This window comes from Phyllobates terribilis, unplaced genomic scaffold (genome assembly GCF_046119375.1).
Source record: "Phyllobates terribilis strain yellow unplaced genomic scaffold, ASM4611937v1 Scaffold_7__3_contigs__length_470593459, whole genome shotgun sequence".
Taxonomy (NCBI): domain Eukaryota; kingdom Metazoa; phylum Chordata; class Amphibia; order Anura; family Dendrobatidae; genus Phyllobates; species Phyllobates terribilis.
Window position 1 is genome coordinate 130,096,644 of NW_027362767.1, and position 16,084 is coordinate 130,112,727.

Consider the following 16,084-nt stretch of genomic DNA (forward strand, 5'->3'; position numbering starts at 1 on the left):
AAGCGTCTTCCTAGCAGAAAGCACCCTAAGAACCGTCAGGTCACTTATTTTACCCGTTCGGCATTTTTCTAAGTCTGAAGTGTTTATGATACGTTCACACTGAGTCTTTATCAGGTTTTTGCTTAGCAACTTTGCCCATAAAAACAACAGAATAAGCGCCAAAAAACAAATGACCTATTAAACGTTTTGCACTAGTAAGTCAATCGGAAAGCTAAAAAAGACACCTAGGCATTTTTTTTGGAGCATTTTTACCTCAAAACTCACTGGTGTTTTCTACATTGTTTAATTGACTTAAAAATAATCAGAAAAACACCAATAAAAAAAAAATGCTGATGGAAAAAAAAAAATAAAACGCTTCAGGAAACATCCAAAAAAACGCTAACAAAAAATGCTGAGAAAACACCAGAAAAGGAGCAATTTCTGAAGCATCTTCCTCTTTAAAAATGTACATTTTTGACCTCCGGAAAAAGATTTGCAAAAGCCTTAACTTATGGACAGCAAGTCGTTATTATCCATAGAAATGAACAGGAAGATTATTTTGAAGCGTTTTCTGAGGGGTTTTTTTTGGAGCGGACCCACACAATAGAAACACCAGAGATACTGTTGAATTTTTTATTTTTTTATGTGGATTTTGGAGCAGAATCTGAGGCGGTTTTCTGTGCGATGCTATGGAGGAACGAGAAATAAAAAGATGACAGAACCGTAAAATGTATTCAAATGAAAGAGTTTTGTATTTTTCGCCCTTATGTGTAAATTGAGCCTCTCATTTTGATTCACATCTGCAGAAAATGGCATTTTGACAGACGGTAGCCTGTGAAGTAGCAGAGAGGAGATAATGGCGGGCGGGACCGCCGTCTGCCTGGTGCCAATAGGAGGCTGAGAGACATGGAGGAGGCTGGAGTGACAGGAGGAGCAGCCCACTGACGTCTGCCCAGAACGTGGGAGACAGCTAGAGGCATTAGCAGCTCGGCACCCGGAGCCTGTGCCACAAAGGACGCGTCTCCACCAGCATGGCATCCAAGTGCCCGAAGTGTGACAAGACCGTGTACTTCGGTAAGGCGCCATTTCTGACTCCACTGCCACCTGCTAGTGATGACACGAGTGCAGCTGGCACACAATGTAGAGGGATGTATGCAGGGTGTGACACTGCCACAGTGCCAGGGCTGCACACCCCGAGCCCTGCACCTGGCACCACTGCTGACAATCATTGCCATCTCACTATGCTTTGCCTCCATTGCTGCTGGTTACTGAGTGCAGGATGCTGCACCTGGCATCCATCTCCATGCCAGCCCTGGTAACTTGGCACCATGTACAGCGCCTAAACCCCCTAAAAGAGCGAAAAAGGAAAATACAATGGTAAAATATGCTGCAAAACTCAGGATCGCTTGGCGATATAGATCGTGTGAATGGCGATGGCGGCGTAGACGTCACTGTAAAGGGCACTTATAATATACTAATCTACAAGTCAGTCAATTATTTTTTGTATTAATTTATCTATTTTTGCATATGTTATATATATATATATATATATATATATATATATATATATATATATATATATATATATATATTTTTTTTTATAATTTCTCTTTTTTTTGCAATCTAATATATTTTCACCATAATTATAAATCATGTAAATGGCAATGGAGGGGGGAAAACGGCAATGTAAATGAATGAATAATAATAAATATTCTAGGAGTCATTTAATTAACTTTTTATATATATATATATATATATATATATATATATATGTGTGTGTATATGTATGTAATTACACCATAACTATAAACCATGGTGGAGGTAGATGCCTCTGTAAGGGGGCATCTTTTATAAAGTTTCATATTTTAGGAGTTGTTTAAAATATATTTTATTTATTAATATATAATATTTTTTTTCCTATCATATTTTATTAGAGAGATTTATTATATTTTTAGCATATTTAATAATCATGTTTTGATTTTTTTTTTTTTTTAGTTACAAAAAATATATAAATATGCTTAAAAAAATTATCAGGATCACTTGTGATAATTAGATCATGTAAATGGGGATGATGGGCCATATGCTACTGCAAATGGGCATCGTTATAATATGTAATATAGGAGTAATTGCATTATTAGATATATTAGTAACAAAAATATATAGATTAATAATTAAATAAAAATAATAATTATATATATTTTTTGCAATATAAAAATCTTTGATCACCCTAATTATAAATGATTCCAGCCTTATAGGATCCTTCAGAAGTTTTGGCATACACAGGAGCCGGGCGTGTCTGGAAATTCTGTGCGGCACCCAAGCCACGCCAGGATCCTAGCGAAGGGATTTGTCTTCCAGACATATAAACAGGCAGGTTAATACGAGGGATGCGAGTCACTACAATAGATATATTCACCATAAAAGCTAAATGAATAGGCTAATAAAGTTAATTGTAGTGAGCGGAACAGACGCTTCCGCTTTACTTATTATTTTCTATGTAGTAGTTGTGCCCTCGGCAGTCCTTGCGCTTGTCTAGTGCCAGTCGTGTAGCTTGGCGCAGTTTTTGTATTTTTATGCTATTTTTTTTATTGTATTATTTGCAATTCGTACTTTCCCACGATATGAAAAATGATGTAATTTACTTAGTGTACTCGCTTCTATTCTACTACTTATCAAAAGTCGTACCTAAAAGGACTTCTCCAGTTTTGGAAAAACCTCTGTACCCCGGCTGCAGTTTGTTTTTTAAATAACCATATTTGCTTTAATCACTCTCCCCAGGTCCAGCGCTGAATCTCCACCTCTGCTCCCAGTATCTGATATTGTCTGTGGCGCTAACATCACATCGACAGCACTGCAGCCAATCAGTGAGCTCAGTGACCCGTGCCATCAATTCAGGCAGAACCGCTGAGCTCAGTGATTGGTTGCAGACGCAGATAGTGTATAGCCATTTACCGGACGCGTACTTCCACCTGCATACTCCTCTGCTTCTCACTATGCAAAATGCACACACATGACTCCTGATTGCTTTCCCAAAACTACCCTCCTCCACGTAGTCCCTCAATAACACTATGGAGATGAGGGGTGCACCACGTCTGTTGTACCCTCCCCTATTTATTATGACGGCTGAATGACGCCTGCGGATAGTGCATTCATCCTGTTAGGCAAGTGTAGACGTCACAATACGGGAGTGAGAAGAACCAGAATACTCCTTTAATGACCAGTGACAGCTATACATTATCCATCATTGTTAGCATCCTGTGTGTGGAGGGCGCTCAGAAGTGGGTTTTGGCTGTTTTACACAGTCGGCACCCACAGGCAGCTGCTGGGACCAGAGTTAATTCCGATCCCGGCATCTTAACCCCCTGGATATGTTAAGCTCAGTGTGGACTGTGGCAGCTGAAGAATAAGTCAGGGAGCACCCTCTTACCTCTTATTTCAGTTGTTTTCTATTGGCTATGTGGTGTCTATACGATTTCTTCACATAAAATGAGGCTCACAACCTTTTCTCAGAGCTGAATGTGGCCCTCAAGGTAAGAAAGGTTGGGGACCATGATTCTAACTAGTCTGTATAATAGATAATCTGCAAATTCCATTATTCTAAGGTTACATTGTCTCATTAACACAAAAAAAGTCACTCTAAAGGGCTGACTACTGTCTGTTGTAAAGTATTATCTGTCTGTAGCAGCAGAGAAGCAGGAACAGATTACAGGGAGCGAGAAGCAGGAGCGGAGGTTTGTGGGCGCCGATCTTTGTCCCTTTTCTCATGCTCTCCTGTCTGTCAAACAGCACACAGGCAAAACAGAGTTTTCAGTTTGGAACTATTGGACAATGGGTAGCAAGTGAGTTCCAGCACCTATCGTGCTGGCAGAATGCTGTTAGAGGAGGAACTACCCACTTAAAAAGAGTGGATGTCAATTTACAGAAGATGAGAATAGGGACAAATACTGGACATATTAGACCGATATGTTCATCAAAAACTGTTTTAACTCGTAGGGTTTTGTATGAAAGGACTTTAGAAATGTCTTTTTTGTTATGAGTGTTTTATCATTATGGTTTTATGTTAGGTTTGTACAGCAGGAAATTTCCTCGAATGCAATGTGATTGTAACCTAACTTGCCCCATTTTTCTAATGCCGGCTACGGCCGTTTCCTGGCTCGTTTCCCTTGATGAATGTGCCTTCATGGTGCTGTCTACTTGTGTCGCGTCCTTGTCCATTGCCAGACGCACTTATTAGAATAAACATATAGGGTGCAGACTTCAATGGCGTCCTTTGTACTTGCCGTAAGGGCAGGGCTACATATTAGATTTTTTTTGCAAATCCAATTTAGCAGGGGCTACTCTGCCACAGGCGAATCATAGGAAAATCAGAAGCAGCTTTGTGGCTGCTGCAAAATGATTGAGGCAGTGGAAGTTTATTTAAAAAAGTGAATGTGGAGAAATCAGGGTAACATTGCCGGTATTTCACAGTTAGGGCTCATGCAGGCGTCCGAGCACAGACGGCCAATGCCATGGGTCTCCTGAGCCGAACTCCTCAACCTCATAAATGCCTACGAGGCCGCTGAATTCGGGTGAGGAGATCTGTGACCGGTCCGTGCTCGAACCGTATCTCACGGACGTCTGCATGAGCCCTAAAGAACATTTTTGGGGGTTTCAGGGAGTTATTTTGTAACAGTACTTGACAAGCATTGTATTATTCTACCCAGTAAGTGGGTTCTCCTCCCTAATGGTAAATGTGCCACAAAGGATCCATACTGGTAAAACAGGGCCTGCTCACCCCCATACTCTGCTCCCTGTTCCAGCACTGATGCTCCGTTGGTCTCTGCCGGGCCAGAAACTGTAGATGTTGTTTGCTTGCAGGGTCAGGGGCAGGCAACCAGCGCACAGACCACAACAGCAGTAGCGGAGTGCGGGGGTGAATAAACCTTTTTTTATTAACAGCATGGCTCCCCTCTTGGACATTTATAATTTGGGCAGAGAACCCGTTTGAGTCACTTGCAGGCAGGGCTGTGGAGTCGGTAAGCCAAACCTCCGACTCCATGACTCCGACTCCCTCATACACGGCTCCTGTCTAAGTGATAAATTGACTGTAGCACAGATTCATCTCAGCTAAAAGTCTAGACCCTTAGATCAGGAGTAGGACAGACATTTATAGGACATTTCATAACTTTCCCAAATTCTTATGAAAAAATATTCCCCACAAACTGCATTGTCCTACTGTACCCAATTTATTATATATTTTAGGAGTTGGAGTTCCATTTTATACCGACTCCGACTCCACCAAAATGGACTCAGACTCCACGACTCCAACTCCACAGCCCTGCTTGCAGGTGACATCTGTGTTATACAGCCAACACATAACAACTAGGATCAGAGAGAACCCCAACCCCGGATGTTTAACCCCCTAGTTGACAGTGCTGACCGCGGCATCTAAGTGGTGAGGCTTGGCGCCTAGTACTGATGGTTTGCCATGGTAGTCAGGGCATATGTATGTGCCTATTAAGGCTCGTTCAGACGAGTGTAGTATAATTGGTCCGTGTACTGTCTGTGTGTGTAAATTGCCTCTTCAGAGAGTATGAGGACTTGAACTCTAGCGCCACCTACTGCAAGTAACAATGCTAAAAGTTAATATTGACCCTTTAAAGAGCCTTAACACACGACTTTGAATAAAAGCCAAACCAGAATCTCTGTTTGCAGACATGTGTTTAGGGGTGTTTGCCCTCCTCAGTGCAAAGCAAGAGATCTGATTTGGGTAGATGACAGGCCACAAGGAGACATTACCTTTTAGATCACATGTCTATGTGTGCCTCGGACCCACTGTAGCCAATGTACCAGTGCATATGGCTGATTTTCACTCAGACCAATGGTTTGGATAGAAAAAAAATCGAAGCGTGCCCTGCTATGGTCCATTTCACTGAGGATACTGAGGCATGCAGTGTAAGGCAGCTCCTGCACCCGTCCGCCAAGCGGACGAGCACACGAAGCTCCGCACAGAGCCAGTCATGTCTGCAATTTACCGACGCCATTGGCCCTTTTTCCTATATGGCTGTCTAAACGCGGCCTTAGGCTCCCTGCACAAGTCAGTGTTTCCAGTACGTGTGGCGACAGTTTTCACACTTGCACACACAGATCCGGATCAGCAGGCAGAATAGAAATGACAGATGTTTAGTTGTTAGATGTGCAAAGATATAGATAGATGTCCGTGAGATATATAATTAGTGACTTGCATGTGTTGGTCACTGTGCTTGTATTAAGCTAATAAATAAAAAATGGCAGGGGGGGGTGGGTCCCCCTATTTTTGATTACCAGCCAAGGTAAAGCAGACAGCTGTCAGCTGATATTATCAGGCTGGGAAAGTAGGGTAGGGGGTAAAAATACCAGCTCTCAGCCACCCCAGAATTGGCACATCACATTAGGTGCTCCAATTCTGGAGCTTTGCCCGGCTCTTCCCCCCCATTGCCCTGGTGAGGTGGCAATCGGGTTATGGTAGTTACCGCAACTATCAGACACCCCCATTACTAACCCAGTAATAAAAAATAAAAACACACACACAGAAAAAAAAACATTTTATTTGAATAGAGACTCCCCCACTATCCCTCGTTCACCAATTTATTGCAAAAAAAAAAAAAAAAAAAAAAAAAAAAGAAAATCCCATGCAGGTCCGCCTTAATACACCGAATCCAATTGTAATGCAGAAATGGATATCTGAAAAACATAAAAAGACAGAAATAAACAAACAAGAGACAGTGCCTCTTTCACCAATTTATTAAAAAAATGTTCCAATATAGTCCACGTTCCCCGAATCTGGCTCCGGTGAGTGTGAATAGCAGTAAAGTGACCGCTATTCACAGGCGTAATGACAACGCTCATCTGTGTCGCTGGCTCACGCTGCGCTCAGCGTAGTACGTGTCACATGGATGGTGCACACATGGACACTGATAACACCGGTACGGTTTTTTCCAGTATCAGAAATATCAGAACGTGTGAAGGAGGACTTAGGGCTTGCTCCCACTTTCGATGAAATTGGACGAGTGCAATCCGATTAAAAAATCGGATTGCACTCTCCCCAATGTTACCCTATGATGCAGCTGACACCTGCAATTATTTTCTCATGCCTGAATCGGATCGTATTCACCCATATGGTCTATGGGTGCGTTTGAAATATCGCACTGCACTCGGATATCACCCGAGTGCAATGCGATTCCCGCCAGCAATGGAAGAACTGGAGAAATTCATTTCTCTGTCTCCTCCGAAGCTGTGCTGCGATCTTCTCATGCGAGAGGATCGGAGTTCAAAGCACTGACACTCAGCTCACAGCAGAGCAGGAGCCAAGTGTAATTAGCATATCGCATCCGTGTGACACGTACCGGCGCCTGGGAATCAGTGTACAGTTAGCGCTGTTCCCTAGCGCCGGGTGCTGAACGCTGCATTCATCATTGTCCCCTGCCCGTGCTGCGATCAGCACCAGCAGGGGACAATGTTGAGAGTAGAAGTCTGCTCCCGCTGTGTCCAACTATAAAAATAAGAATAAAATAAAAAAGAGTATTTTTGGAGCAGAAACTCTCCAAATCTTCCTCAAAAACATGGAGTTTGTGCTCCTAAAACTCCTTGAAAAACTCATTGTACAAATAGCCAATGTTTGCTCTGAGAACTCAGCAATACTCCATGTGCACATAGCTTTATTGGGTTTTTCCCAATTTTGGAAAACACCTCTCCCCTGGCTACAGTTTGTTTGTTTAAAAAAACAACAACTCTGCTTTCCTCACCCCTCCTGGGTCCAGCGCAGTCTCCACCGCTGCTCCCGGGTGTCTGTTACTCTCTGCAGTGCTGGCATTGACGCGCCCCCTGGGACATATTCCTTTTTGAGGGGAATACCCGGCACCGGATCAGATGGGGGGGGGGTTGTAGTCTCCGAGCGGCTGTGACCCGGTCCCGTGCCCAGGGCGTCAAGCTCAGTGTTATGTGGCAGCTTTACAGATGTTACTAAAGTTCTTTTGTGTCGACTACGCCACCCGTTGTGATGCGGTCACTGTGGCCGCCGCTGCTGCAGGGTCCGCTGAGGCTGATGGTGGATGCGCAGCTTGGTGAGATAACCCCCAACGGGAGGGGTATAGCCTCAGAGGGGACAGGCGCAGAGGATGGGGGTTGTGGTGGTGCGATGCAGCCGGCAATGAAGACAGACTCGGGTTGTGCAGTTAAGGGTGTTTACTTACTGCTGATGTTGTACTGGTCACTCCAGCTGCTAGTGACCACCCGAGCCGTGCTGCGTCCACCAGGTCCTGGATCCGGCCAACCCCCAAACAAGTCCAAAGCGTGGCCCTGAGCTCTCCCTCTGTCCTTTCTTCAGCCGTCCCCACCAGTGATTCACCTAGGTCCAGCTCCCTCGGGCCTTCTTTTGGGACACCCTTGGCCCTGGGTTCCCTGACCCTTCATGTGGTGTGCCTTCGGGGTGAATGTGGTGGGTGACCGTGACAGACACTGCCCACGGTCTCCGGTCTCTGGCTGGGGAATGTCTTTGCCCCCACCAGCTTGGGTTCCGGTACCCTCTTGCTGACTCCTCACCCGGTGTTCTAATTTGGGTTCTTGGGTCCCTTCAGTCTTCCCCCTCTGGGTCTTTCTCTTTCTTTCTCCTCTCTCTCTCTCCAGGGCTGCTGTTTCCTTCTCTCTCCTCTCCAACTGACTTGTTCTCAGCGTCTGACCCTGATCTAAGTTGGTGCCCTCCTTATATATCCCTCTATGTGTGAGCTCAGGTGACCAGCACCCAATGAGCTCCTATCACTACCCAGACTGCTCCCCCTATCTGCCCCTACACTACATGGGATGTACCACCCCCCTCCCACTCCAGCCAGGAACAGGCTCGGTTGTACCTGCACATTTCTAAGTGGGAGTACCGTCGGCCTGCTCCTCTGGAATGGGATGTATGTAGTGCATGCAGTCTATCTGAGCTCAGTTCCACACTCCTTCCTTACCCGGGAGTGGAATATCACACCTCTGGGTTGAGGTGCAATACCCCTGTAGCAGCCGAATCCTCAGGGTGCTACAGCATCAAATAGACAGTGCTGTAGACAATAAGTGAGCTCGGTGGTTGGTGCCATGAATTCAGGCAGAGCCGATGAGCTCAGTGATTGGCAGCAGTGCTGTCGATGTGACGTCAGCACTGCAGAGAATAACAGACACTGAGAGCAGCAGCAGAAACTCGAGTCTGGACCCCAAGATGGTGAGGAAAGCCTTACTGCAAAACTCGTTAACGGATGATATCGTGACATACAGGATAGGTCCTTCCAGTGTGTGGCACTAGAGACTTCTTTCTTTTTTGTTGCAGAATGCAAATTTACATACCTGTTTTTCCCCAGGGGACATTGCCCGGCCTATAAGACTCACATACAGCTGGCGATCTCAAGGACAAACCGTACCTCCTACACTTTAAGACATAGAGGCACTGTAGACCCTTAACAAACTGAAGCTAAAGAAGACCGGTTTCTTGCCATAAATATTTTTTGCCTGATGTTAAAGCCTCTGTTCTCTTGTCCCTGCTCCTCTCTGTTGCTGAGATATAGCCCTCTTTTTTTTCCCTGTATATAAATCTAGCCTTATTAGTCAAGTGTGCATGGTCCACAGGACAACACCCACAGTACAGAGCTGGAGAGCACGCCCACTTGGCTATATAGACTAGGGGAAAAAGAGGCCATATTTCAGGATTGGAGAGGCGCGGGAACAAAAGAAAAACACTGAATTCAGGAGCACAGCGGCTTTTACACCAGGCGAACATATTTATGGCAGGTAACAGGTCTTGTTGAAGACTGTTTGTTTTTTTTTCACGTTTTTAATTTTGGAAATACTTGCAAATCTGTTGTGAAGTCCTCATGTGTTCACCCATATTTTGCCATAAAACATGTCCTTAGATGTGCGTGGATTTCTTTGGGACCAGATCTTGTAGTCCTCTGTCCTCTAGCTCGTACTTGCATTGTTGCAAATTTTTGTTGTGGAATCCGGGGTAAAAATCTACAAAAATATGTCTGACAATGCCAGCAGTGTAGATCTCATTACATTGCAGTCTCTACATCCATGCGACAAAGATGGGGGCAAACAATGCATGAACTGCTGATTGTCTGTCCTCACTTCTGTGCTGGACGCTTTCAGCAGCTTGTGCAGAGACAAGCTGCAGAATTTCCTGTATTTCTGCAAGCATTGGTTTCATTAGGCGCCTGTGCAGAAGTGGAGTCAAACAATGAGGAGTGGGAGTAATTACTTGACCACCATTTAATCACTTTATTGCAATGTCAGCTCAAAGTTGGGAGGTCAGGGGCCCAGCCGAGGCGCCGTGTTCAAATACTAAAGCCCCCCAGATGCTTTGGCTGATCGTTCGGCCGGCAGCCATCTTGGCTGACTCTCCCATACTCGGGAGCACTTGTTTGGCCCGAGCTCTCCTGTTATCTCTATGAGAAAGACACTGACTATCTCTGCTAGCTTTTTATCTCTGGTCGAACAATGCGAACAGACTGCCGAAATCAGATGTGCCCGATCGACATCTTCCCTGACAATCAGTTGGTGGTGTCTCCATACACATTAAAGTGTCATCTGAACCTGTCGATATTGGTGAGCACTGCCAACATTAGACTGATGTGTATGGGGCGCCTTTAGGCTTTTTCCTGGACACCCACGTAGTATAAGGCCTCATTCGCACATCAGTATTTTTGCATCATTGTTTGTATACCAAAGCTAGGAGATGAACTTGCAGAGAAAAAACTATAATTGACAGAATGAATGGGTTTTGGCGGCACTCTGGGTTTTGGCGACACTCTTGGTTTGGGCATACAAATGTGATGTGTGAATGAGGCCTAAAGCATTTTCTGATGTTACCCCTCTAAGTGATTACTCTCATCTTCTTTCTTCAGGAGCACAGCGCTCCTCTGCCTCCCATCTTTCTGCAGGCCGGGGAGCGGTCCGCTCCTGAAGATTGACGGTTTGGCATGGTCGTGCTGCTCTCCCTCTGATACTGTTAGGAGAGGAAGCGTTTCCTCTGCAGCATCGGGGGAGCGCAGAGGCACTCCGGCCGTTTTCAGAGCAGCCCCTTTCAGGTTCTATTATAAAGTGCATGAGAGAACCTTGGAGACCGGCCACTTCTGATAGACTGCAGTGGTGGCCGGTAACATAGACAATGAGCTGTAACCTACAAAATTAAAAATCCTTCTGTTCTTGAAAATGGAGAGCATTTTTAATAAGGGGTAAATTGAAAAGTTGCTTTGCTATTTTACCTATTTATGAGAAAATCCCTTTTAGGATCTGTCCCATCTGTTTAACCTTTGCACGGTTGGTTATAATACCGTAGTTTAATCCAGATTAACCAACATACAATAATACTACATTTATTATTATCCCAGATTGCATTTTTGCCAACAAGCAGTAAGCAAACTTGTGCACTCCTTATATAATCGCGGCAGCGGTGAGTGCCGGATCTGTGGGATGAGACAGAATGAGCTGTGTACATCTCACGTCCCTGTGAGGTTTCATCTTATCTCAGGAATTCTAAGTATGGATCCAGCTCCAGCTCCAGTGCAGGTCCGAGCCGACCGGGTACACGACAGCGTGGCGGGCATTCAGGCCATATTCACCGACGTGACTACGTGGGCAATGCCTATAATGTGCACTGACACGACCGTTCCCCCTATATGTTAGGGGGCTTTTCATACAGTCAGGATTGTCCGCCTCACTACAAGCAGCATCTGTCCCAGGAATCAGTGCTCGCCTGTAGTATATCCTCCTGGGAATATCCAGTTAACTGACTCTGCGTATCTTTCCCGTCCTATGGAAAATAAAAAAAATATTCAGCTGAGTTTTAAAGGGATTTTCTGCTCTCAAAAGTCCACGACCATGCCTTGTTAAAAAAAACAAAAAACCTTACCCTGTACAGGTCTGGTGCTGCCTCTCTGCTGCGTCTCTTGGTCTATGACAGGCTGCAGCGAAGACTGCAGTGTTCATGATGTCAATCACTTGGCTCAACTATTGGCTGCAGCGGTCACCTACTTTATTCATGACCTCACCGCTGCAGCCATTTCAACATAGATCGGTGGGGGGCAGTGACGGAGAATAAGGGTATGTTCACATGTAGCGATAATTAATTTTTTTTTTATGCCGGAAAACGCTGTGTAATATACATGCGTTTTTCTTGCTTATTTACTTGCTTTTTTTCCCTCCTATTCATTAGAGTGGGAGAAAAATACTGAATGAATTGACATGCTGCAGATTTATAAAAAAAAAATAAAATGGAAGGAAATAAAAGTAAAAAAAGAGTTTTTTTTTTAAACCTCATTCACTTTGCTGGTACTGTAAAAGCAGCATTTTTAATGCAGAAAAAAAAAAAACGCAGCCAAAAAAAACCCCGCCATGTGTGAACATACTTTTATGCTGTTTTTGTTATTTTTTGGCTTTTCCTTTGCAAAAAAAAGTGCTCCAATAAATCTACTACATAGTCCAAGTGAATGGGGTTACCGCAAGGGTATTGAGACAAGTTGTAAAAATTCGGGACCAGTTGAATTTTTACAGGCTTTCATGTCTCAGTACCTTACAGGACAGTGCGCCATCCTTCGACATACGGCGATCCTCATTCGGGTGACCTGCTCTGCCATCGGCAGTCCGAAATCGTGAATGCTGTATTGATGTTTCACCCTAAAATACAATATCTGGGGCTCCCATACCTGTCAATATCGGAGGGTTTGAGACGACATTAGTCTGTGTATGGGGTGGGGTTTTAACACTTTTAACCATTTCACTACCAGAACATTCTGCATTTAAGTAGACATTTGGCCTTTAGAGGGTGCACCTCCAGGGTTCTCCTTGGTCAGTTTGCTCGGAAGTGTTTACTTTTCCTACACATTCAATTGGTTATAATCACAGCTCCGTCCGCTCTTCTGCTTTTTTGGCTCCGGCTGGATATTCACATGGAGATCAGTGAGATACGTGGACAGATGTCGTAAAGGGGGGGGATGGAGAAAAGACCGACCATGTTCTACTTTTTCATGCCAGCATCTGTCTTTCCCTTCTAGAGAAGAGGGAGAGGAAAATGTGAATGAGTCCTCAGGTCACCTATGTGAATACTGGGCTAAAATGTCCTAAAAATGTGTGTGCATATATATTATATGTTCTGGAACTGGACAACTGACAGGGTTATTTCTCACATGTTCTTGAAAATTGCTTCTTAGTTTTATATCTATAGAGCGGCCTTGAAATAGCCGTGCTGACATTCGCTGCGGGGGGATGTCTGTGGTTTTTGGCACCGATTTGTTAAGCTCCTACAGAACTACTGTGTAATTTAGATAAATAGAAATCCTCACAGGAGAACGTCAAATCCTATTTTTTTTTTTTTTTACAATAATTGCATATATTTCGACATGTAACAAAACTTTTTGATATTTTTTGCACTGTGGATCCTGTCACACCAAATTATTTTTTTGTTCTTTCTTCCCCTTTCCTATCTGAGCCAAACTTTTTTTTTTTTTTTTTTTTTTTTAGATTTCCATTTAAATATCCATATCTTTTGTTTTTTTGCTAGCTTGGTTGTAGTTTTTTTTTATTGCACCATTTAATTTACTATATAATATATTGGAAAACCGTAGTTCTGCCATAGGTTTTGGGTTTCATTTTATAGGATTCACGGGGCTGTAAAAATGACAAACTTTATTCTGTGGGTCAGTAAAGATGTTATGATACCAAATTTATGAGTTTTACTACTTTTTAAAAATAAATGTTTGGTTTGTGTCCCCATGTTTGGAAAACAGGACCTCACACAGCTTCGTCTATAAGGGCTTGTTTGTTTGTTTTTTCTTTCATAAGAGCTGTACTTTTTATTGGTGTCATTTTAGGGTACATAAATCTTTTGGATTACTTTTTATTCCATTTTTTTTTCCAGAGGCAAAGAGACCAAAAAACAGCAATTTTGGCAAATTTGCTTTTTTGCACAGTTTACAGGGCAAGATAAAGAATCTTCTATTCTAAACATTTGGACTTTAAAGGACACAATGATACATTATATATATATATATATATATATATATATATATATATGTATGTATGTATTTTTATTTACATTTGGAGAAAGGAGGGGACTTCAGGTGCTAAACTCTAAAGTGCCGTTACATCAAAGTGTTTACATTATAAAACTGTTGTAAAACACTTTGAATAATTGCAAACACCAGTTTGAAGAAGTTGCGCCAAAATGGGCGCAGCTAGGGAGACGCCAGAGGAGCATGGCAACATCCGTCCTGTCAAATTCATCAATAGAGGCGGCGTTTTTTACCAGAAATGTTAGCAATTTTGGCAATAAGCCACGAGGTACATGGCACTGAGATGATGCTCCAAATTCTTCAGTGGTGTGCGCCTCTTAATGAATTTGACGCATCCTACTCCAAAAAGCTCCTTCATTAAGCCAGTCTTAATTAATCGGGCCCTAGTACTTTTATAAAACAGTGTATTATCATTTTACTGATTGACCTCGGCCCCAGGTTTGGCTGCTCCACATCTGGGCCAGATAGGAAAGCGATTCCTGTGTCTGCACACCATCAGAACTGGGTATTAAGAGGGCTTGCCCTCTTTTCTGCCCTGGCTGATATACAGACAGACCAGGGGGCTGGCTTGGCAATTGAAATGAAAGTCAGCCAGCCCCCTTCACACACACCTCTGATGATGTGCCGATACAAACAGATGGTGTGTCGAGCACAGGGTTGGAATTAGAGCTGCTAAATTCTGAACTAAGGCTCATAGTTAAAGACCTCGACCCCTTATGATAATAAAGAATAATGAATATACTTTTATTTTCAGTTATGAGCTCATCTAAAATATATTTATTGAAAGTGGAAAACCTCTTTAACTTTTTTTTCTTATTTTGTAGGACCTTAGAACAATTTCTAATTTTCCAATATTTGGGTTCCTACTAGTGTTGAGCGAGTATGTTCTGTCCGAGTATGCTCAGGCCGAGCTCCGAGTAGTTACAGCTGCTCGGTGATATGGTTGAATCGCTCCTGTGCTCATGATTTGCAACTGTTTAACAGCTTTATTACATGGGAGGAATGTGTAAGAAATAGACACATATCACCGAGCAGCTATAAATACTCGGAGCTCGGCCGAGTATACTCGGCGAAAGGGTTAATAGATACTCGCTCAACACTAGTTCCTACGTTTCCAAAACTTACAATAGTCACCCTGGAGCCAAATAAGGGTTATAGAAATGATCACCCATCAATACGATAGATAACTTGCTGTTGAGTGGGGGTCTGATGTTGTACTCTGCTCTTTTCAGCAGTCCTGCAGAGAGTGAATGGAGCGGTGGTGTGCAAGCCTAGTCACTGCTCCATTTAGTCTGGGATTCCACAATCCCATTTTCCCAGGGGTTGGATCCCCCCACTGGTTAGCAAGTTATCACCTTACCTATAGATAAGTGATAACTCCTAAAGATGATAGTAGCTCTTTATTATTGGGGTCTAAGGGGTAACGTGTCTCCTTGTGGAGAGTGACATGCCAGTGTAAGGAGACATAAAGGCCATGCAATGCTCCTCTGGGAAATTATATATCTAAATTACCTCTTGAGTGTGGAAGAGGGCGTGAACCCTAGTGCTCTTGAACGCTTTTAATACTTTAAGTTCAGTGATCCCTTTTAGGGAAAGATTTGACTTCTCTTTATTTTTTTAATACCATGAGGCTTAAAAATTCTTAAAAAAAAAAAATGCTGCAAAATCCCATATTTAACACTGCTACCGTGTTCTGATTCCAGATGGAGAACTTCAGAAGAAATGTGCCCTGCTTCATCCCATGAGATTTATGAGGTTAACTCAACCCATTAAATACAATCCTATTTTTATATTTCTGGATGAAACGTATTTCCTGTTTTCTTTTTATAGAACCTTTGACTCTGCAAGTGTCTTCAGCTAAAAAAAATTATATGTTCATTTGTGTGGTACGATTGTAACGAGGTCCATTTCACAGCATATGATGTCTGATCATTGTGTCTCCTACTATAATTGCACTGCCATAAACTGCCCCATAAGGCAAGACACTGTTTTTGAGAACCTTTAAGACATTTCTGGCATATTCTATCAATACCCCTTTAAATGATGAC

General features: G+C 43.3%; 1 protein-coding gene across 1 annotated transcript in view; it reads left to right on the forward strand.

Moving 5' to 3' along the window:
* Positions 1–881: 881 nt before the first annotated feature.
* LOC141153897 (cysteine-rich protein 2-like) overlaps positions 882–16,084 on the forward strand; it is a 90,042-nt gene continuing 74,839 nt past the window's right edge. The window contains exon 1 of the mRNA XM_073639146.1: positions 882–1,053. Within this exon, the coding sequence (XP_073495247.1) occupies positions 1,011–1,053 (43 nt within the window). The 5' untranslated portion in view covers positions 882–1,010. The remainder of the gene's footprint in view (positions 1,054–16,084) is intronic.